The following is a 24,781-nucleotide window of genomic DNA, read 5'->3' as shown; positions in this document are numbered from 1 at the left end:
TCTACCTGAAACTTTTCACTTAGAGAAGACCCTTTGGTTAAATTAAAGAAGTAGTACCAGTGCTGCCGTGTTTCACAATAGCTTAATGTATTTCTACTATTACTTTCTAATGAGTTTTTCTCTTATGGCAAGTATTAAGCATGTTTTGTTGTTCAGGTGTGTCCCACATTCAGATCTTGGTGAAAATAATGCTGTACAAAGTTAAATATTTTTTGAATTCCAGAAATAAATAGGACTGGCTTTTATGCATAATGAGCCAGTCAATTAAAAAACATTTATTGAGCACCTACTATGTGTCTAGCACTAGGGATACCTAAGGAAGCAAAACACAGTCCCTGCCCTCAGGGAGCTTGCCATCTGATGGGAAGTCACCATACAAACATACTTACAAAGCAAGCTATGTGTAGGATAAATAAGAAATAATAGAAGGCTCTGAAATTAAGAGGGGTAATTGGTTGGTAGTATGGTGGAAAGAATATTGGAGGAAAAAAGTGGAGCTTAAATTATTAGTGATGCATTTTTTCAATTCTAGTACAAATCAATAGACATGCTTGTGCCTGTTTATTAATTCTCCTAGGCATTTTCTAACTTGTATCCCCTGTGCTCTCTCCCCAAATATTGTTTCTAATCCAGTGAACATAGATGTTTACGACAGCTTGAAGTAATGCTATTTAAGTTAGCAAATTAGAAAAAATCCGATTTAATTCTTACCATTTTTTCCTTTAACAAAACCATAAAATCTCATATAATGAATCTAGCTCCCTGGACGTTTAGATGACAATGATTAAAGCTTAAGATGTAATGTATTTTGTATTTTCTCACAGATTTAGGTCCAATAAGCCTTAACTGGTTTGAAGAACTTACTTCAGAAGCTCCTCCCCATAATTATGAAACTTCGGAAGACCATGGAAGTAAAATAGAAATTACTCAGTTGAATTCTTTTAAAACACCACAGCGAAAACCTTTTATTTATAATCAGCTGGCATCAACACCATTAATCTTCAAAGAACAAAATGTAAATTTTTCATTGTATTCCTCTCCTTTAAGAGGGCCAGATCTTTGCAAATTAGACATAGGTGAGTAATTTTTGTTTGAATACAGATTCTTTATTCACAAGGATGGATTTTTTTCTATATTAAAAGTTAGGGTTTGTTTTTATTTTTTATACATATATACACACACACACATATATTACATATCTATCTATCTATCTATATCTATTTCAAAAGCCAAATTATGATAGATCTAAATGTTGCCATATAAGACACAAAAGAGTTGTGAATGGATCAGAAAAAATCTATGCTTGACTCTGTTCACGTTTTTGTCATTGCCCATGGATGATGTCCTTATCAAATTCTTGTGAAGGTGCCATGTATGGTTGAGAAAAAAGGTGTGCTCCTTTCTATTCTCATTCAGTTTTCTCCAGAGGTCTGTAATATCTAACTTTTCTAAGATTCCATTCATCTCCTTGTCTTCTTTCTTATTTATTTTATGGTTAGATTTATCTGGCTCTGAGAGGGGAACATTGAGGTCCCCTACTAGTATAGTTTTACTGTCTATTTTCTCCAGTAACTTAACTTTTTGAATTTGGATGCTATCCTATTTGGGGCATATTTGTTTAGTATTGATACTGCTTCACTGTCTATGGTTACTTTTAGCAAGATGTAGTTTTTGTGCTTATGCCTTTTAATTAGGTCTGTTTTTGCTTTTGCTTTGTCTGAAATCATGATAGCTTCTATTCTTTAACTTCAGTTGAAACATAATAGATTCTGCTCCAGCCCCTTATTTTAACTCTGTGTGTGTGTCTTTGTGTCTATGTGTCTGTGTCTATGTCTGTTTCAAGTGTGTTTCTTGTAAATAACATATTGTTTCTAATCCATTCTATCTGCTTGTTTTATGGTGAGTTCATCCCATTCACATTCACGGTTACAATTACTAGCTGTGCATTTCCCTCCATTCAGTTTTCTTTTGTTGATTCTCTATTTATTCTCTCCTTTCTGACCACTGCCTTCTTTTATCTGCCCTCTTTTTCAACACCCCTCCCCCTCCTCTCTTTTATCCCCTTCCCCATCTACCTCCCTGTTTTGGTAAGAGAATTCTGTTAGCAATTAAGTGTGTGTGTCTGTGCACTTGTGTGCATATGCGTGCATGCGTATACACACATATATATAGTTATATTTTCTCTTTGAACCAATTTAGATATGAAGTTCAAGTGTTGCCCCCTCCCCCTCATTTTCCCCTCCATTATAAGAGTTCTTTTTTGAGCACATCGTTTATGTGAAATAATTTCCCCCATTCTCCCTTATCCCAGGGTATTCCTTTTTCTCTTTTATCCTTTTTTTTTTTTTACCTTAATCTACTCAGTCCTACATCCTCTATTTATGTAAAATCCTTCAAGCTTCCCTAATAATGATACATTTCTTTGAAGATACTTGTATCATCTTCCCATATAGAAAGGCAAATGATTTAACTTTATTGTGTGTCTCTTATGATTTCTCTTTCATGTTTACCTTTTTCTGCTTCTCTTGAGCCTTGTATTTGAAAGTCAAGTTTTCTATTGCATTTTTGTCTTTTCATCAGGAATACTTTATTTCATTAAATGTCTGGTTTTTTTTTTCTTTGAAGAATTATACTCAGTTTTGCTGGGTACGTTATTGGTTGTAACTCAACTTTTTTTTACCTTTGAAATATATTCTAAACCTTCTGTTCTTTTAATATAGTAGTTGCTAAATCTTATGCAGTCTTGAATGTGGCACTGTGGTATTTGAATGGTTTCTTTTTGTCTGCTTGGAGTATTTTCTCTTTGACTTGGGAGCTCTGGAATTTGGCTATAATATTCCTGGGAGTTTTCATTTTGGGACCTCTTTCAGGCGGTGATCAGTGGATTCTTTCAATTTTACCCTCTGGCTCTAGGATATCAGGACAATTTTCTTTGATAACTTCTTGAATATGATGTCTAGGCTCATTCTTTGATCATGGCTTTCAGGTAATTCAATAATTTTAAAATTCTCTCTCCTTGATCTTATTTTCCAGGTCAGTTGTTTTTCCAATGTAATATTTCACATTTTCTTTTATTTTTTCATTCTTTTGACTTTGATTGTTTCTTGATGTCTCAGAATTATTAGTTTCCAATTACTCAATTCCAGTTTTTGAGGAATTATTTTCTTCAGTGAACTTTTGTACTGCTTTTTCCATTTGGCCAATTCTGCTTTTTTAGGTCTAATTGTTCTTCAGTATTTTTTTTTGTGCCTCTTTTACCAGGTATTAATTGTTTTTTCATAATTTTCTTCCTTTGGTTTCCTTTCTCTACCTAATTTTTCCTCTACCAGTCTTATTTGACTTTAAAAAGCCTTTTACAACTCTTCCAAGAATTCTTGTTGGACTTGTATCCAATTCACATTTTCTTTTGAGGCTTTGCTTATAGCTATTTTGACTTCAGTGTCTTCTTCTGAGTTTGTGTCTTGATCTTCCCTATTACCATAGTAGCTTTTAGTGTTCAGTTTTTTGTTTTTACTTGTTATTGTTGTTTGCTCATTTTCCCACCCTATTTCATTAGTTGGAACTTTATGTTAATGTTGGGCTGTGTTCCTGGCTCTCAAACTTTAGGCTTTTTCTGCATTGCTGTTTTGAGAGCTAGTTCTGGGAATTTGGAAGTTTTCAGTGCTTCCAGGGTAGTATGTTCTGGGGAAAGATCTGGTTACCACTTTTTTAGTCTGTGCTGTGGTCCTGAGCTGGTAAGGGCCCTGATCCCTTGGGATTACAATTGATACTGTTCCTTGGGGTCACTGGAGGTGTCCCCTGTAATTTCTTTCTGATCATTTGCCAGATTCCCTTATTGTTTCTGGCTTGGGTGCTCCTGAAGCTGATGCTGCTTCTGTCACCACTACCTAGTCCCACCTCTGGTGTTTCACCCATGTGGGCTCCAGGCCAGTCTCTATCCCCATATTACAGACCTATCTTTCTGACCTGTGTTGTCTTAGGCTGGAAGAATGTCTCACTCTGACCTTTTATTGGCTCTGCCACTCCAGAATTCAATTTGAGTTGTTATTTTAAAGTTAATTGGAAGGGAATGCTGAGAGGGCTCAGATGAGTACTTCTTTTTCCACCATTTTGGCTCTTCCCCTGGAAATTCTTCCCTACCATTTTTATTAAATGGTCTTTTTTTTAAATGGGTCATTGATAAAGTTTTTGAATATTGTGCTCCTAAATCAATTTTCCCCATAAGTTTTTATTGTGCAATTTTGTACAGCATATTGATTTTTTAGGAGTGTATACAGCACTTTAGGAGTGTAATACAGTCAAGCTGACTGTATTAATTAATCTCTCTGTCTTACATCTTACCCAGCTCTAATTTCTCTTCCATGTAGCTTACAAAATGATTTTTTCCCAAAGTTCAGTTCTGCTCCTGTCACACTCTTTCCCCAATGCATACTCTTCTGTTTGACACTCAGAACTCTCTAGCTATACTAGTCCATTTGCTGTTCCTCCTTCATGATGCTCTGTTTCTTTTCTGTGCCTTTGTACCACCCCACCTTTGCCTCTTAGAGTCCCTGGTTTCCTCAAGATGTGGCTCAAGTACTAGCTGGGATCAAGGCCTTTCCTTATTTCTTCTCCCATTGTCCTCCCCCAAAGCTTAGTTTGTAAATATTTCTACCTATATATGTGCACATTGTTTTCCTGCAGTAGAATGTAAGCCCCTTAAGGAGAGAAAGTGTTTTAGCTTTGCCTTTGTATCCCCAGCACTTGGTCCAGTTGGTGCCTGGCATGTACTTTCTTGATCTCTAAAACTTAAACTCTTAGTCTTTCTCTCCAAAACTACTTAACTTTAACTTTTGTATTTTTGGTACTATGATACTTCTAATGACTTAGTCTTGTAAATTAAGTTATTTTTACTCTCCTCTCTCCTTCCTATCTATTTAGTAGTTAAGTTCTCTGATGTTTCTTTCTTTAATATGCTTCATTAATCCCCACTTTTCCACTCCTGCTATATATAACCCTAGTGCTTCCTGCCTAGTCTTTGACATCTTTCTCCTTTCTGTTCCATCCTTCAAATGCTGCCAAAATAATCATTCTAATCGCCCGATCAAGTCACTTCTCTACTTACAAATATTCCAAGGCAACTCATTGTGGGTAATGTCTGCCAGATTTATTAGACTGTCTGAAGGTCAAAGTGACCTTCAGGAATTGTCTTTGTTCTATTCCTTTGGCTTTATGCAAGGGCCATGTTAAAACCACTCCAGATTGATGAGAATCTCTCCAATTTTTAAAGACTTCCAGAGAGGAAAAATTAACAGTCTTTAATAATGTTTATTGTAATTGTTTTGCTATATTGCAGGTAAGGATAATGCAGTTGATAAAGAACTTAGGAAAAGTTATTGCATAATGAAGACAAAATTAGGTCAAGCAAATGATGTTACCAGCCCACTTCTCAGTGCTTGTCTCAGTGAAAGGTATGATAGAGCTTCGGATATAAATTGAAATGCTGTCCTGCATTTGATCTGCTTTGTTTTATACATGATTGTCTCAGTATCATTTTGGCCAACATACAGAGTACTAAAGTTATATTATTTAAGAATAATGTTCTGTGAACCCAAAGATCACAGCTGTTGGGCCAAGAACTCACTATTTGATAAAAAATATTTGGGAAAATTGGAAAGTAGACTGGGAGAAACTACATAAAGATCAACAATTGACACCAAATTTAGACCAAGTCAAGCTCTGATTTAGATAAATGATTTAGATATATAGGATGACACTTAAATTAGAGGAATAAGGAAAAAATGACCTTCAAGTCTTTGTATGGGGAAGATGTCATAACCAAATAAGATAGAGGTTCATGAGAAGTAAAATGGATAATTTTGATTGCATAAAATTAAAAAAGTTTTAAATAAAACCACTGGTTAAAATCAGAAAAGAAACAAGTAAATGAGGGGAAAAAATGTAGCAAAGTCTCATTTCTAAGACATAGGGAACTGACTCAGAGCCATTTGCTAACTGATAAATGGTCAAAAGATAGTAACAGTCAATTCAGTTCAAGCTATCAATAGCCAAATAAAAACCATAAAGAATTAAAGAATTACAAATTTTAAAACTGAGGTACTGCCTCATACACACCATAGTGACTAAATGAACAAAAAAAGAAAATGACAAATGGTAGAGGAGCTGTGGGAAAACAGGTCACTAATGCACCGTTGGTAGAGCTGTGAACTGGTCTGGCTGTTCTGGAAAGAAGTTTGCAACTATGCCTAAAAAGCTGCTTTAAACTGTGCATGCCTTTTGACCCATTGATAACAGTACTAAGTTTCATACTGGCCTGTAAGAGCTGCTTGTTAAATTTTTAGTGTGAGCATTTATACCTTGGAAATGTGCAAATGCCACACACCGGCGCTTGATTTATTGTTTTGTTGATTGTTTAAACTTAAGAAAGTGATGGAGAAAATGTTAATGCAGGTGAAACTTTAAAATGTGCTATACATTTTTGGACATTCAGTTGTTAAAACATTTACCAGGGGGGCATCTAGGTGGCACAGTGGGTAAAGCACCAGCCCCAGATTCAAAAGGACCTGAGTTCAAGTCTTGCCTCAGACACTTGACACTTACTAGCTGTGTGACCCTGGGCAAGTCACTTAACCCTCATTGCCCCACAAAAAAAAACAAGAAAACACCCCCCAGAAAAATTACCAGCACCCCCTTCTATACCCCAAAGAGATCAAAGAAAAAGAAAGAGGACCCCCTTATACAAAAGTATTTACAACACCTTTTTGTGGTGCCTCAGTAAATTGGGGAATGGCTGAACAAGTTATGGTATATAAATGTGATAGAATACAGTTTTTGTTATAAGAAATGATGAAGGAGCAGCTAGGTGGTACAGTGGATAGAGCATTGGCCCTGGATTCAGGAGGACCTGAGTTCAAATCCAGCCTCAGACACTTGACTCTTAGTAGCTGTGTGACCCTGGACAAGTCACTTAACCCCAATTGCCTCACCAAAAAAAAAAAAGAAAGAAAGAAATGATGAAGGGGACAGTTTTAGAGAAACCTGGAAAAACTTGAGTGAAATGAACAGAAACAGGAGTACAAGTTATGTTATTGTCATGATAAAAATCTGTGATAAAGAGAAACTGAGGCACAAAGTTCTGAGAATGATCAATTTATTAGCAAGCCTAGCAATTGCCAATAAATGGAATCCAGAGCTCCTCAGCCAGAAATAGAACTAACAGACCATCATTTTTATAGCATTTATACAGTTACTATTTTTAATCTTACTTCTGATTTGTTGGTGCCCTCTTAGATCATATTTCTCACCAAGTAATTTAACATCCCCTAATATCCTCTGGAGAGTTGCATGGTTGGCAACTGGGGGGCGGGGCAGGACGGAGATAGGACAAGAGGCATGTTTTCATGTGCTAGTACTTAGGGATGAGTTAAGAACGTGATTAGAAAGCACAGAGAAAAAGGGTTCCAGGAATGAGGCAACTGGAGTTGTTTTCCTTTGTTGCCAATGTTGTCAGGCAGTTTGCAGAATGTGGATGGTAAGCTACAAGGGTGGAAGAAGGCAACTGAAGTTAGAGGCTTAAGGAGCTCAGACTCACTCAATGAGGGGACCCAACCAATACATAGTAAATTGATTAAGCCCAGTAAAATAGAGTGGAAATTTATTAAGACTCAAATCAATTCACCATACACTAATGATAAATCAGTACTAATGATCAATCCCACATTATCACAACAACATTGTTAAGACAAATGACTGAAAGACTTAGGGACTCTGAACACAGTGACCAACCACAGTTTTAGAAGGTTCATGATGAAATATGCTGGCACCTCCAAATAGAGAGGTAATGGGCTCAGAGTCCAAATAGGTACTTTGGTTTTGGACATAGCTAGTTCGACTGTTTGTTGGGTGCAGTTTTTTATTTCTATTTTTCAATACTGTAGATTTGATAACTGTTATATTTAGGCTTCTTAAATCTTTCAAAATTTAAATTGTTAATTACTCATTTATAATTTTGTCAGAATTCAGTATTATGTAATGTAATGTCTTTCTAGTTCTCTGTTGAATAATCTAAGTGGTTTTATAATTTTTAGTCCAACAGTTTTACGAGGTACATACAGAACTCCACAGAGGGAAAAGCCTGGTATGAATTTCTTTAATTTTTTTAATGTATTTTTTCAAACCATATTTTGATTTTTATGTTTGTTAAAATATCTGGTGGCTTAACCAAGTTTCCCTCTACTTTATTTTTAGTGACATATGGAAACTTATTTTATACCCCTAAACTAATGAAGGTAACTGATATTTTAATTATTAATAATAGGAGTTTTTGACAATTTTTTGTACTGTATATTTGCTTTGAGATTCTCTGCCAATATTTTTAGTCTTCATTACATTTCTGTAAATTAACTGCCATTTGTTAATAAGACATCTATGTGTCTCATCTTAGAACTGTGAAACCAGAAACCAAGATTGAGTGGCATATAGAACCATTCAGGGCTGAAGCTTACTTTTTTCATGAGTCTTAAATACACATACACATAGATATATATATGTATATGTGTATGTACATATAGATATATATTTTTTTTATATGTGTGTCTATAAATATATTTATATGCATACTGTGTTTTTTCTATTTTCAGGTTAATACACCAAAACACATTTCTGAAAGTCTAGGAGCAGAAGTGGATCCAGATATGTCTTGGTCTAGCTCTTTGGCCACTCCCCCAACCCTCAGTTCAACTGTGCTAATAGGTAATGGTATCAAAAATGAGTTGTATGGTGAAAAACAAAACTAGTACAAAGTAATGTTTCCCCCACCCCCCAAAAAAAACCCCCAATTTTTTAAATCTTAAAAATACATAGTAATATTCCATCTAAGTGTGGCTCTAGCTCTCTGCCTTCTTTAGCAGGGTATTTCTCTGCAGCTCCTTCTGAGGGTTTTCTAAGCAAATGGGAAATGTTATATGTAATGTTAACTGAATGTGGAACATCATTTTGACTCTCAAATGGTCTCTAAATTTGGACATTTGTTTTCTAACCAATAAGCCTCAAAGGTTGTGATCTGATGTGTGAATTATCTAGATGTTTGAAGGCAATATTTTCCTACTAGAATAAACCAAACTATAAAGGCCTAAGGGTTTAAAAAGGGATGGAGTCTGAGTCAATGGTTGACAGAATAGTGAAGTCAAAAAGGGGTTTAGGAGGAAAGAGGGTAAACTTAGTTTGAGGTATTGGTGAGACATCCAGGTATAGATGGTCAGTAAGTATATGAGAATTCAGGTGTGGAACTTAGAAGAAAAGTCAGGCCTAGAAGGCTAAATTCAGGAGCCATCTTCACACAGAGAGTAGTTGAACCTGTGGGGAGCAATGAGATGGTTGTGATAGAGAGTACAGAGGGAGAAGAGGGCAACAAAGGACAGGATTTTGGGGAAGAGGAAGAAAAGCTGTTGGAGTCAGTAGCAGAGACTTGAGGGAGAATAACCAAGAATATGGTATATCTAAAACCAGGGGAGGGAAGACACCTCCTGGGAAGGGTTGCTCATCAAAAAGCTTTGGGAAGCTTTGGAAGGAAAGTCAAGGAGGCCGAGTTCTAAACCAAAAGACTGTTGACTGGTATTAGGAGCTCTATGGAAACTTTCATAGAAGCAGTTAGAATGGTTAGGAGGGAAGTACGTTGCAAACACCAAGTAGAGTAGAGGGGACTGAAGTGAAATTTTAAGAGGTTGAGAAGAGATTGGTTTTAGTGGAGGTATAGGGTGTGGAAAGCATCTTTGAGTAGTTTAGCAGGGAAGAAGAGGGAAATGGAACTCTGGCTCTTTGGGATATTAGTAAGATCAAGGGAAGTTATTTTCTGGGATTGGGGACACATAATCATAATATAAAAGTAGGTGGGAAGGAATAATAGCTAGGAAGAGATTAAAGGAAAGATCAAGTGATTGATTATTCATAAAGCACTTTATCAACCATAAAACATCATATAAATATCAGATGTTTACAGAGGAAGAGGATGATTAATTGGAGAATTGGGTATAGCTATAGAACATTTGCCTTAGTTCCTAATAGGGAAACCTTTTGTGATAGGAAAAAAGAGAGAAAGGGTGATGATAGCTAACATTTATATAGCATCTACCACGTCCTAGTCACTGTGCTAAACAATCGTTATCTAATTTGATCCTCACAACAACCCTGGTAGGTGGGTGAGATGAGGCAGAGGAGGCAAACAGGGATTATGGGGTTAAGTGATTTGTCCAGGGTCACATGGTTAATAAGTGTCTGAGGCTAGATTTGAGCAAAGGTCTTCCTGACTCCAGGTCCAGGGCTCTGGGCCCTGTGCTACATTCTAGTAGGTGATGTTGTTAAGAAATTGATGGGGCAGCTAGGTGGTTCAGTGGATAGAGCACCGGCCTTGGAGTCAGGAGTACCTGAGTTCAAATCCAGCCTCAGACACTTAACACTTACTAGCTGTGTGACCCTGGGCAAGTCACTTAACCCCAATTGCCTCACTTTAAAAAAAAAAGAAATTGGAGCCTCATTTTTAGGGAATAGAAGGCTCATTTATCCATTGTAAATGTGTGAGATAAAGGTGTAGTTGAGCACTTGAGGGAAACTGAAGAGATTGGGCACATGGGGAGTGGGAAAAGAGTTGAGTCGAATAGCCACCTCTGGAGCACCTGGCTGATGTGAGGCACTATTGATTTGTGGTAGGTTAAAAAGGGACATGTCTGTGACCTGGATGCACAGCAACCAAGAAATGTAAATGGGTCTTCTTTCAGAATTGCTTCTCTCTCACATTGTCTACCAGACAGATGTTTGTTTATTAAGCCATAAGGAAAATTATCCACATTACCTCTTCTGCCAATAAGTCTTTTATGTAAAATTTAATGTTTTTCTTTTCAGTCAAAGATGGTCAGACTTCTGGAGCTAGAACTTCTAATGATACAACAATTGTAAGTATATTTTAGGTATCTGTGATATGCTGTTCTCCTTTGTACTGCCTGTACAGTACTTTCAGATCTTCAGTAATTAAATTATGATGTAATCAGCAGTAGCCGGCATTGAAAAATTTTAAATTCTCAATCCAGTAGAATTCTGTAAATAAGAAATCCAAGTAAATCAAGTTCTAATTAATATGCATGTTGCAAAGGACAGCCCCATGTCAAATGGTTTCCTGATCAGTTTTACTACAATGGAAAGCAATCTCAGTATATAAACTATATGCTGATTAGATAACAGTGTACTGATATTTCAGGCGTTTTACAATAACTTCTACGTGTTTTTTGAATATTTTAGTTCCCCTATGTGTCGCTTATTTTTGCTCTTCAGTTCAGTGTTGGATTTCCTTTTTCTCAATTCCCATGTTCATTAACTCTCCCATGTAGGCTTCAACTGTGGTCTCTAGTGAGAACTGCTTTTTTAATTACCAGGGCTTGGCATGTCCCATATTTTTCTCCCATTAAGGGAATAAGAAATATTGGGGCTCAGACTGGTTCTGTAACCAAGAAGAAACCTCAAGGCAATTGGATAGAAATTGCCTAAGCCTTTCCTGTCTGAAGAATGAAGGCTCCATGAAATAGCTGCCGTGGGCATATTTGTCAGGGAATAGCTATGCAGTAATGAAGCCTTTTGGTTTTTTCTTTTTCTTTCTTTTTTTTAGTAGGAATAATCTTGTGGAGGAGTGTTTCCTCTTTTCTCTTGTAATTTTTGTCACTACTTGGAATCATTTTTCTTGATTTGAGGTGGTGAACCTGGGAGGTAGGTTGACATTGTTTTTTTCCTCTGCCCTCATGACAGAAGTCCCAAATAACTAAGGCATGTAAAATGATACATACATGCAGAAGAATAGTTTGAACCAAATACTTTTTGACATCAAGGGAAGAAAGGCATATTATTAATTGGCTCTAATTTTTTGTTTACTATTTGAGCAGAGAGCTTTAAAAATTGATAGTCCCTAAGCAGTGTTTTGATGAATGGAGAAGGGGTTCTTACATTGGGTAGGAGGTTAAGTTTGAGGGCTTATTTCTTTGTTGTTGATTGTCCTTTCTAAAGGAGAAATTAGAATAATGGTCTTTTTTATAAATCCTTATTAAAATATTACACTTTCGAAACATTGAAATCAAGATTACCTTAGAAGACATGTAGTCACCATAGGGATGGAAGTCATTAGACATAAATTTCTTTTCAATCTTCAGGCAGCTCAGGTACCACTTAAATCAAAGTCATGTTCTCCTGGCACCAGGCTTGCCACAGGGCGATGGCAATGATATCCCTAGTTGTTCTACTAGGAAATTTTTAATAATAGTAATAACAATAGCTTTTATGGAGTGCTTTAACGTGCTTTCAATATTATCTCATTTGATCCTTATAGCAACCTTGGGAGGTATGTGCTATTATGGCCATTTTATAGATAGGGAAACTGAGGCAAACAGAAAGTGACTTACCCAGTATTACTCAGCTAATTAGTGACTTAGGCAGGACTGGAAGTCGGGTCTTCCTGATTTCAAGCCTAGCACACTCTTATCCTCTTTGCCACTTAGCTGCCTAATAAGCATTTTTGGGGGGAGAGTTCCAGAGTTCTATTTTAGAATGGATATCCAGGCAGTTTATGGGTTCCTTGAAAATTAAGGTTGTTTAATTATTCATATTTGTATCTTCAACACCAAATACAATGCCTGTAACATAGAAGATGCTTAATTAATGCTTGTTATGCAAGTGATCCTCTTCTCCCAGTCTTCCTGGAAAAGACATGGATTAGACAATTCAGGACCTTACTGGAAAGGCAGTTAGTAAATTTTTCCCAAACAATTTTCTATGAGCAGTAAGATCTATATATCAGGCTCTTTGACACCAAGGCTGAGCAATGCATTAAATGAACAGAATTTAGTCATATTCATAGTTAATCTGCCATATACTTAATGATATAATTGTTATTATACTGCATGGTAATAATGAATAAATTATAAACAGTTAATAGAATTGTAATTAGTACTATATTTATACAGCCAACCCAGATTTTTATACTTATAACTTCTAAATTTTGGGGAACAAAATAGGGGATCTACCCAGTGGCAGAAAAAAAAGATCTTTCTACTCCCTCACTCAGCTAGGGGGTATAGTAGAAAAATCACTGAGCGTCAGGAATATATGAGTTCAAATCCCATCTCAGATGCTTAGCAGCTGGGGGACCCTGGGCAAGTCACTTAACCTTTGTCTGCCCTGGTTTCCTTATCTGTAAAATGAGGTTAATAATAGTACCTACTGGGGCAGCTAGATGGTGCAGTGGATAAAGCACCGGCCCTGGATTCAGGAGTACCTGAGTTCAAATCCGGCCTCAGACACTTGACACCTACTAGCTGTGTGACCTTGGGCAAGTCACTTAACCCCCATTGCCCCACAAAATTAAAAAAATTAATAATAATAGTACCTACTTCCCAGGAGTTGTTGTAAAGATAAAATGGGATAATATTTGTAAAGTGCATTTTAAACCCTAAAGTGCTGTGTAAATGATAGCTGTTACTACTAATATTTCCCAGTTCCTTTAATCAGTCCTACATAATGGTTTCAAAGCCTTTCACCATCTTGTTTCAGGCTTCTTGCATGTTCTCTATCTCATTAATGTCAAAATGTACCCAGAACTGGATATAATATTTACTTATTTGTTATTTTAAGCAATGAACATTTTTATTTAAAGCTTAAGTTCCAAATTCCATTCCTCCCTCCCCTTGCCTCTCCCTGAGGCAGTAAGCAATCAGATATGGATTATACTTGTGCAACTATGTAAAACATTGCCATATTAATCATTTTGTAACATTCTTTTGCGGTTTTTTTTGGTGGGGCAGTGAGGGATAAGTAACTTGCTCAGGGTCACATAGCTAGTAAGTGTTAAGTGTCTGAGGCTGGATTTGAACTCAGGTCCTCCTGAATCCAGGGCCAATGCTTTATCCATTGTGCCACCTTGCTGCCCCCATATTAATCATTTTGTATAAGAAAACTTGAATTAAAAAATTAAAGTGAAAAATAGCATGCTTCAGTCTGTTCAGTCAATATCAGTTCTTTCTTTGAAGGTGGATAGTATGCTTTACCATTAGTCCTTTGGGATTATTTTATATCAGTGTATTGCTGAGAATAGTTAAGTCATTCACAGTTCTTCATCAAACAGTATTGCCATCACTATGCACAATATTCTCCTGATTCTGCTCACTTCTATACATCAGTTTATATAAATCTTTCCAGGCCTTTCTGAAATCATCCTGCTTGTCATTTCTTATGGCACAATAATATTCCATCACCATCATATACCGCAGCTTATTTAGCCATTCCCCAATTGATGGATATTCTTTTGATTTCCAATTCTTAGCCACCACAAAAAGATCTGCTGTAAATATTTTTGTACAAATAAGTCTCTTTCTCTTTTTTGGAATGTCTTTGGGATATAGACCTAGTATTGGTATTACGGGATTAAAGGCACAGCCCCCATAGCCCTTTGGGCATAGTTGCAAATTGCTCTCCAGAATGATTGATCTTTTCACAACTCCACCAACAGTGGATTAGTATCCTAGCTTTCCCACATCCCCTCTAACATCCAAAATTTTCCTTTTTTGTTATATTTGCCACTCTGATGGGTATGAGGTGATACCTCAGAGTTGTTTGAATTTGCATATCTCTGATCAGTAGTGATCTAGAGCATTTTTTCATATTACTATAGATAGCTTTGATTTCTTTGTTTGAAAACTGCCTGTTCATATCCTTTGATCATTTATCAATTGGGGAATGACTTGTATTTTTATAGATTTGACTCAATTCTCTATATATTTGAGAAATGAGGTCTTTATCAGAGTTACTTGTTTCAAAATTTCCCAGTTTTCTGCTTCCTTATAATCTTGATTACATTAATTTTGTCTGTGCAAAACTTTTTAATTTTATATAATCAAAATTATTTAGTTTGCATTTTGTATTGTTCTTTATATCTTCTTTGGTTCTAAATTCTTCTTCTATCCATAAATCTGACAGATAAATTATTCCATGCTCTCTTAATTTGCTCATGTTATCACCCTTTATGTGTAAATCATGTACCCATTTTGACCTTATTTTAATATATGATATGAGATGTTGGTCTATACCTAGTTTCTGCCATACTATTTTCCCATTTTCCCATTAATTTTTGTCAGATGGTGAGTTTTTGTTTCAAAAGCTTGAATCTTTGGGTTTATCATATATTAGATTACTGTAGTCATTTACTATAGTGTAATTTGTGTCTATTCTGTTCCACTTATCTACCTCTCCATTTCTTAGCCAGTACCAGATTATTTAATTACCACTTTATGATACAGTTTGAGATGTGATACTGTTAGACCACCTTCTTTCACATTTGTTTTCATTGATTCCCTTGATATCCTTGAGCTTTTGTTCTTCCAAATTAATTTTGTTACTATTTTTTCTAGATCTACAAAATATTTTTGATAGTTTGATTGGTATAGCACTAAATAAATAAATTAACTTAGGTAGGATTGTCATTTTTATTATATTGGCTCTTCCTACCCATGAGCAACTAATATTTTTCCAGTTGTTTAGATCTGACTTCATTTGTGTGAAAAGTGTTTTATAGTTCTGGTCATATAGTTCCTGGGTTTGTCTTGGCAGATAGACTCCCCAAGGATTTTATATTGTCCATAGTTATTTTAAAAGGAATTTCTCTTTCTATCTGTTGTTGCTGGACTTTGTTGGTAATATATAGAAGCTGATGATTTATGTGGGTTTATTTTATATGCTGAAACTTTGCTAAAGTTGTTAATAATTTCAAGTAGTTTTTTTAGTTGATTAGCTAGGATTTTCTAAGTATAACATCATATCTTCTGCAAAGAGTGATAGTTTTGTTTCCTCATTACCTATTCTAATTCCTTTAATTTCTTTCTTTTCTCTTATTGCTATAACTAGCATTTCTCGTACAATGTTAAATAATAGAGGTGATAATGAGAACTCTTGCTTCACCCCTGATTGTATTGGGAAGTCTTCTAGCTTATCCCCATTACAGATAATGCTCACCGATGGTTTTAGATAATACTTATCATTTTAAGGTGAGCTCCATTTATTCCTGTGGTCTCCAATGTTTTTAATAGTAATGGGTGCTGTATTTTATCAAAGGCTTTTTCTGCATCTATTGAGATAATCATATGATTTCTGTTGGTTTTCTTATTGATATGGTCAATTATGGTGATAGTTTTCTTAATATTGAACCAGGCCTGCATTCCTGGTATAAATCCCACCTGGTCATAGTGTATGATCCTTGTTATGTATTACTGTAATTTATTTGCTAGTATTTTATTTAGAATTTTTGAATCAGTATTCATTAGGAAAATTGATCTGTAATTTTCTTTCTCTGTTTTGGCTCTTCCTGGTTTGGGTGTCAGCATCATATTTGTCTCATAAAAGGAATTTGGTAGGACTCCACTTATTTTCTCATATAATTTATATAGTATTGGGATTAATTGTTCTTTAAATGTTTGGTAGAATTCCCTTGTGAATCCATCTAGTCCTGGGGGTTTTTTGTTCAACTTCTTTTTCTAAAATTGGGTTAAATATTTTATTTCTTTTGTTAATCTGGTAATTTATATTTTTGTAGCTATACATCCATTTCAATTAGATTGTCAAATTTATTGACATATAATTGAGCAAAGTAGTTCCTAACAATTGTCTTCATTTCCTCTTCATTGTTGGTGAGTTCACCCCTTTTGTTTTTGATACTAGTAATTTGGTTTTCTTCTTTCCTTTTTTTGATCAAATTAACCAGTGGTTTATCTATTTTATTGTTGTTGGGGTTTTTTGTTTGTTTTGTTTTTTTTTCTAAAACCAGTATAAAGAATTAATTGTTATTTGAGGTTTTTATGACCCCATCTTTTGGCTAGAATTCAAAAAACCCCAGCACTCGCACTGGCCTGGGGCTCAGGCACAATGCCTCTGCAAATATCATGGGTGCTCCACCCACTGGTTGTAGCTGTCGCCATGGTGCTGGCACCTCACGTCATCACCATTTGCTGACGCCTACATGTGCCTGGCAAAATTATAATGACTGGAAGCCCAGTGAGGGCAGTCATGTGACTGTCAGTTAGGGCTACCAGCCAGTTGGCTTGGGGCTAGGTGTGGTCAGCCTGGGGTCTGCTGGGAAGAAGAGGGGAGGAGATTCGCCATTCTAGCTTGAAGCTAGAAGGTGACAGGATGGCTCTGTTATTGTCTACTACTGTGGAATTTATCTTTAATATCTGACATTTCTTGCTTTATGCTTAATCTAAACCAAAATTCTACTTTCCTGGGGTCCGGTCTCAGCTGATTCATGGGCGGTGGTGTTTAGTTAGGTTGTATCATTTCCCTTTCCCCATTTTATTTCCTTTCTCCTAATTCTACTGATTTTGCTTGTGTTTTTTAAGTTCATTCTTGTTAATAAATCCTGTTCTATTTTGAGGGAGGCTGCCGGTCTCCTTCCTTGCCCCAATATTGTGGTGAGCTACATAGCTAACATTCCCCAATTAAAAATTGGTCCCTACACCAGCTTCTAGTTTTATTTATTAATTCAATGGTTTTCTTATTTTCAATTTTATTAATCTCTCCTTTGATTTTTAGGATTTCAGTTTGGTGTTTAATTGGGGATTTTTAATTTGTTCGTTTTCTAGTTTTTTTAGTTGCATGCCCAATTCATTGATCTTTTTTTTCTCTGTTTTATTGATGTAAGCAGTTAGGGATATAAATTTTCCCCTAAGTACCACTTTGGCTACATCCCATAAATTTTGATGTTGTCTCATCATTGTCATTTTCTTTTTAATGAAATTGATTATTTCTATGATTTGTTCTTTGACCCACATTATTTAATTTCCAAATTGACGTTTAATCTCTCTTTCACTTGTCCATTATTGAATGTAATTGTTATGGCATTATGATCTGAAAAGGATGTGTTTACTATTTCTGCTTTTCTCCATCTGTTTGTGAAGTTTTTATTCCCTAATATGTGGTCAGTTTTTGTGTAGGTTCCATGTACTGCTGAGAAGGTTTATTCTTTTCTATTCCCATTCAATTTTCTCCAGAGATCTATCATATCTAACTTTTCCAGAATTTTATTCATTTCTTTAACTTCTTGTTTATTTTTTGGTTAGATTTATCCAGTTCTGAGAGGGGAAGGTTATTCTCTATTTCCTCATTCAACTCATTCAACTTCTTCAAAAATTTAGAGGTTATACCACTTGGTGCATGTATATTAAGCATTGATATGACTTCATTGTCTCTGGTACCTTTCAGCAAGATATAGTTTCCATCTTTACCTCTTTTAATTAGATCTATTTTTGCTTTTGCTTTGTCTGAAATCATGATTGCTACCCCTGCTTTCTTTGCTTCAGTTGAAGCATAATAGATTCTGTTCCAGCCCCTTACCTTTACCCTGTGTGTATCTCTGCTTTAAATGTGTTTCTTGTAAACAACATATTGTAGGATTTGGGGTTTTAATCCATTTAATGTGTGAGTTCATCCCATTCACATTTATAGTTATGATAACTAGCCATTTATTTCCCTCCATGCTATTTTTCACTTGTTTATTCCCCCACACACACACTCTTATCCCCCCACTTCTTCCTCAGAAATGTTTTACTTCTGATCATAGCCTTCCCCAATATCCCCTCCTTTTTATCAGTCCACTCACCCTCTTCTATTACCCCTGTCCCTTTTTTTTCTTCCTTATAAGATAAAATAGGTTTCTATATCCAACTGAGTGTGTATGTTATTCCCTCTTTGAACCAACTTTGATGAGAGTAAGGTTTAATCTTTGCCTGCCACCACAACCTCCATCCTCCCCTCCATTATAATAGTTCTTTCTTGCCTCTTTTGTAGGACAATTTACCCCATTCAATTTCTTCCCCTCTTTCCATGCATTTTCTTTCTTACCCCTTTATTTTGTTTTTTGGAATGTTGTCCCATCAATGTTACCTTATAACGACACCCTTTGTCTACATACACTCCTTCTAATTACTCTTATAATAAAGTTGTTGACTTACAAATATTGTTCCATGACATAATATTTTAGATATAGCTTAATTGAGAAAGCTTACAGTATGATTATCACATATGCTCTCTCAATTTGGACAGCTCACATTAGCTGACTCATTGCAATCTATAGCCAAGATCTGTAACAGAAAATGGTATTAATGAAATTTAGTTTGAATAATTTGTAAGTGATTATTATGTCCTGGTCTTGTGATTTCTTTGGTACTGAGAACTCCTTATGAAGAGATTTCCCCCCACCAGTGAAGATATATACTTGTTCTGCAGTATAGAGAGTGAGAGGTACAGAGAGGTTGAGCAGTTTGTCCAAGGCCCCAAGGCCAGTGTGTGTCAGTGATGGTACTTGAACCCTGAATTCTTTTATCTACTGTGGTGCACTGCCTCTCAAATGATTATTACATGGGACAAATTATCAAATAACACATTCCAGTATAAATTCTATAGAACCTTCCCCTGTATTCATTCTTAGGGTACTTTTTGGTTCATTAGCACCTTTTTTTGCTTGGTATTTATTGACAAGGTATATAAATTTAATCTTTACTTATTTAATATATAATAATATATAAGTGAAATATATTTGATAGAATAGCAGACATGGTAAAGTTTTTGTTTTTAGAATGATTAAAATTTAAGGCTTGTTGGGGTGGCTAGGTGGCGCAGTGGATAGAGCACCGGCCCTGGAGTCAGGAGTACCTGAGTTCAAATCCGGCCTCAGACACTTAACACTTACTAGCTGTGTGACCCTGGGCAAGTCACTTAACCCCAATTGCCTCACAAAAAACCAAAACAAACAAAAAAAAACCAAACAAAAAAAAATTAAGGCTTGTTTTTGTAGCCTCAAACAATATTTCTAGTTTTTGCAAGAGGGGGTGCTGAAGTTGGGATTATACTTCTATTGGAACCTTACTCTTTCTGGCTCTGTTATTGTCCACTACTGTGGAATTTATCTTTAATACCTGATATTTCTTGCTTTATGCTTAATCTAAACCAAAATTCTACTTTCCTGGGGTCCAGTCTCAGGACTTTCATAACTATATAAATCTATTTTATATCATAGCTTTACTATCTTCCTATTCCATTTCCCCCACTCTACTCTCTATAGTGTTTTTGTTCACCTTCATTCCCCTTTACCCTAATGAGTAAATTTATTTAAAATTTCTGTAATTTATGAGACTACCTTTAGAAGTAGGTTTTATCACTGGCTTCTTAAAATTTAGGTGTTTAATATATATAAAGATGAATTTCTTAGAATTTCTATATCAGTATTTTAATTTTTGCAGATGTTTCAAAAATCTTTATCTCAGCATGGTGAAAGTCCTAAGAGACTTGATAAGGCCACCTCTTCTGTACCAAACATTGAAAACATACATGCAGAAGGCCAAATCTCGAGCCACGGTAAGAAGCTGTGCTTTACTGACTTGCTCTGTCTTGTTACTATTGATTTACAGTTAGTTACTTTCCTTGTCACTCAGATGAAAAGGAAAAAAGCCTATAAAGCCATTCCTTTCATAAATTCCACCATTTTCCCAGCATCCTCATGATATAATTATTATTTTTTTTTAAGTTTACTTTTGTTATTTCTAAATAAATATTTAAAAAAAAACAGAAAAATGCATCAGGTTATAAATTGCTAAGTAAAATGTAAAATTTCTGGTGTTCAGAAATGGATTATTTCTTTTTTTAAAAAATTAATAAAGTATTTTATTTTTTTTCCATTACATCATGATATAATTATTGAGAGTATTCTTATTCCTATCTTACACTTGGGTAATAAGCCAAAGCTCCTGAAAGTGAAAAGACTTGCCCGCAGTCACATAGCCAGGAAGTGTCCCATGGGACTGAAACCCAGCTTTTCTGACTTGATCCAGTGTTTGTTCCCAATACTAGGCTACAGTTTTGTTTTTTCTAAAGTGGGTATCTAGATTTATCTTAAAATTCCCTCAGTTTTATACTTTTATTTGGGAAGTACATATTGGAGGGAAAAGGGGGATTTGATTTGACTGTAATTGGTAAAAGGATAATTGTGGCTCCCATTTATACAGGATATTCCAAAAGTCTTAGTGCATAAAACTTTAATAAAGTTTAAACCTACTACTTTTGGGACACCCTGAATTTTTACTGAGTTTATTTACTGAGTAATTTACTTGCTTATAAACATAAAGTAAGTCACTGTGCTGATATTTGAAGCTGTCTCTCCTGACTCCACTTCTCACTCTACTACATCTGCTGCCTTTCTCAAAAGAATAAAACACTGAGGACACTATGAGAACAAACAATATCATGAGTAGTTTGGCAATTAAAAACATGAGTATTCCTTAAGTACTTAATAAGGTCAAATCTTTAGATACTTCATTAATATTTGTTGAATCTGACAAGATATTATAAATAACATCAAGATGACCTCAAGGACTATTTTGTTTTTGTCTTTGTATTCTGAGGGTTTAGCATATAGGCACTTAAGTTGTTTAATTGAATTTTTCATCCCTATTGCTGAAAATATGAGAAACATGAAAATATGAAACAGTAGTAACTTTCTAAGACAAAGACTTCCTAGAATTATTAAATATATCTAAAACTTTTTACCATTTTATTATTTTCATATAATTTGGATGGAGACATCCTTCTCCCCTTTCTATTCAACTGATATTATATATGTGTGTGTATGTGTATACATACATACATGTATACTTTTGGAATAACATAGTAACTTCATATAATTTGTGTGTAATTTGATAGAAATTGAATGGTACTCTTAAATGATTTTCATAATGGTGTATTTTAATTTAACAGAATTAGAACAAATGATAGATGATTCATTTGGTGATGAAAATAACTTTGAAGACCATGGTAGAAAGATGATGAGAAATATGCCAAATATTATGGAAGATGACATATGTAATCCAGTCATTGACATGCCTGTAGAAGATGATGCTTCATTCAGTTTTCCTAGTTATAAAATAGGAAGTCTACAAAAAGTAAAACTTGATAAGACTAGGAAGAAATATTTTAAAATAAAAACTAATGAATGTGAAGAGACTGAAAAATTCAATAAGGATTGCTCAAGTACATCTGAAACTGAATTAGAATACTGTTATCCTTCCATTTCAAAAGTAACAAAAAATGAAATTCAGAAGCCTATTGCAAATGTTAATGAAGAATTATTGAAGGATGATGTGCCATCCTCAGCAACTCAGTGGTCTCAACTAAACCTTTCTGGTCTAGATGTAACGCAGATAGAGAAAACACCACTGCCACATATTTCTTTTTGTGATCACAATTCAGAAGAAAGAACAGCAAATTCAGAGAATGAATGTTCAAGCCTCATTACTTTAAAAAATGTAGAAATATCACAAATATCAGATGAAGAGAAAATTGCAACACCTCATAAAAACAGTGCTCTGTTATTAAAACAGACATCCCCTGGAATTTCTCCTCTGAATTCTTTATCTCAGGATAGAAAAAATTCCATGTTCAAGATGGGGCAAACATCTAAGGACACCATCAGCATGGACTTTTTAAGGGGTTCTTCCTTTTACACAAACATTACAACAGAATCTAAAGTTCTTGGAAATAAACTGGAAGATCCCAACTCTTCTGTAAATGGTATTGTTTGTCCTGGAGAGCATGGTTCCTTAACTCCAAATACAGATGGTAAAGGAAGCTGTCCAACAATTACCAAATGTGACGCAGCATCTTTGAACAGTACAGGTCTAATTTCTCATTATAAAAAAAAGACAAAAAAGTTTATTTATGTTGTGAGTGATGATTCATCTTGTCAAGGAATAAAAATAGAAAAATCACAAGAAATAGGATCAGGGAACAATTCTGCATCATCCCATTTAGAATTGAATTCTTCTGAAGTACATTCTGAATTCACAGATGCTATTTCAGGTACTTATATTGCTACAAATAAGTATGGATTATGAATTTTTCTATCATGATTTAATAAGCACATAGAATTAGGTGTTTAAACCCCTGTGAATAGAAGAAAATTACACAGAAATAACATTGATGACAATTTAACATCTGTTTTATGCTTCATCTAAATTCAGACTGTTTATAATTATATAATTGGTTTGATTTTTTTTCCAGATTTTTAAAAAATAGTAACTGATTAAACCTCTGTGTTTAGAGATGTGTATATCCTGAGTCAAGAGTAAGAATTTCATAAACATCAAGACCTTAAATAAAAATTGTGTGCTAGCTATTACCTTCAGGGTAAAATCTTTATATTAAATATATTAAAAGGCTTGAGTAGATTTTTTCTGAAACATAATTATGCAACTATACAGTTGCTTTTCTGAGTAGTTTAATGGGAAGCATTTAATAAAATTATTTAGTAATATGCCAGTCATGTTTCCTATAAGCCTCAGCTTTAAATAGAGAAAGTACTTTTTATTTTTGCTGTCTTGTATTTTCAAAGATGACAGTACCAATGGTTGCTGTATATGTATATAGATATAGGTGAAATGACCAATTGTATATACTTTGTTCTACACAAATCATTTTGTGACTTTATAAATTATTTTGTAGAACAGCAGAGGTAAGCTATGTAGGAATATGAATTGTTAATTCCATTGAAGTTGAGGCATCCTGAATAGAATGTTTTTGTAGGGTTTTTTTGTTGTTGTTCTCTTCTTCCCCTACTCTCCCCCCAAGTTTGGAAATGTGAATGGGAGGGGAGTTGTGGGATAGCAGTTATTAAATGGAGTAAAAATCTCAAGGCAAGACTGTTAGGATTGGGGAAATCTAAGCTTTATGTGTAAGCAGGTAAGAAAGAACCACAAAATAGGAGATATATGAGAAATGGCAAATAACTGCTAAAGCAAAGTCTTGGAAGAGGCAAGAGAGAGTAGAATTAAGGGTACAAGTAGAGGTACTAGCCTTAGTGAGAATTAGGGGTACTTCATCTTCTGGGATCATAAGGAAGGAGACAGTAGATAATGATGCTTAGAAGCTTAAGTGTACTCATTGGAGAATTCAGAAGAGAGGAGAAAAGTTAAGGCATACTTGAGAACAAGATAAAGGTAGAACAGAGTTGTAGTCGAGCAGCAGTGTTTATGTGACATAAGTTTATAGTGCATAAAGTCAGAACTATTCCATTAATTTGTCCAGTGATATTCATTAGCCCTGGAACTCCCAAAGAGAAATTAAGACTTAAGGAATATTAGAACATCAAGTATATCGGCTATTAGCTTAAGAACTTAACTATCATTTTAGACAAATCTACTAATTTGTTGCTTATTGGATATTTGCTAAAGTTTGACCTTTTCCTGATCAGTTACTAAAATTCGGAATAAGATAGCCTTGAAAAAATAACTACAAACTCTTTTGTTGTGATGACCTTTATGACAGTTTACATAAAAATCACTCAAGACTATTTGGAGATTGTAAAACTTAGGAAAATGTTGAGACTAAAAAAAAAAAAGACTTTAGAAATCATCTAATCCAAGTAGTGTAAGAGGGGGAAACTTTAAAATTTCTAACCTTTTACTTGATATTGTATCAATTTATAAATTAAAGGTCAGGTAAAACGAATTTCTTATGTTTGTGTGAGGAAAGTCTTGGAATCGTAAACTACTATAGATTAAATTAACTACATGTTGGGGCAGCTAGGTGGCGCAGTGGATAGAGCACTGGCCCTGGATTCAGGAGGACCTGAGTTCAAATCCGGCCTCAGACACTTAACATTTACTAGCTGTGTGACCCTGGGCAAATCACTTAACCCCAATTGCCTCACTAAAAA

General features: G+C 35.0%; 1 protein-coding gene across 1 annotated transcript in view; it reads left to right on the top strand.

Moving 5' to 3' along the window:
* Positions 1-24,781, top strand: part of BRCA2 (BRCA2 DNA repair associated) — a 77,157-nt gene that overhangs the window by 741 nt on the left and 51,635 nt on the right. The window contains exons 2-9 of the mRNA XM_043996380.1: positions 825-1,076; positions 5,336-5,450; positions 8,088-8,137; positions 8,248-8,288; positions 8,640-8,751; positions 10,897-10,946; positions 20,316-20,430; positions 21,826-22,926. Of these exons, the coding sequence (XP_043852315.1) occupies positions 825-1,076; positions 5,336-5,450; positions 8,088-8,137; positions 8,248-8,288; positions 8,640-8,751; positions 10,897-10,946; positions 20,316-20,430; positions 21,826-22,926 (1,836 nt within the window). The remainder of the gene's footprint in view (positions 1-824; positions 1,077-5,335; positions 5,451-8,087; positions 8,138-8,247; positions 8,289-8,639; positions 8,752-10,896; positions 10,947-20,315; positions 20,431-21,825; positions 22,927-24,781) is intronic.

The sequence above is a fragment of the Dromiciops gliroides genome, chromosome 3 (genome assembly GCF_019393635.1).
Source record: "Dromiciops gliroides isolate mDroGli1 chromosome 3, mDroGli1.pri, whole genome shotgun sequence".
NCBI classification, from domain to species: Eukaryota; Metazoa; Chordata; class Mammalia; order Microbiotheria; family Microbiotheriidae; genus Dromiciops; species Dromiciops gliroides.
Note: the sequence above shows the minus strand (reverse complement) of the source record. Positions and strands in the feature narration are given on the sequence as shown.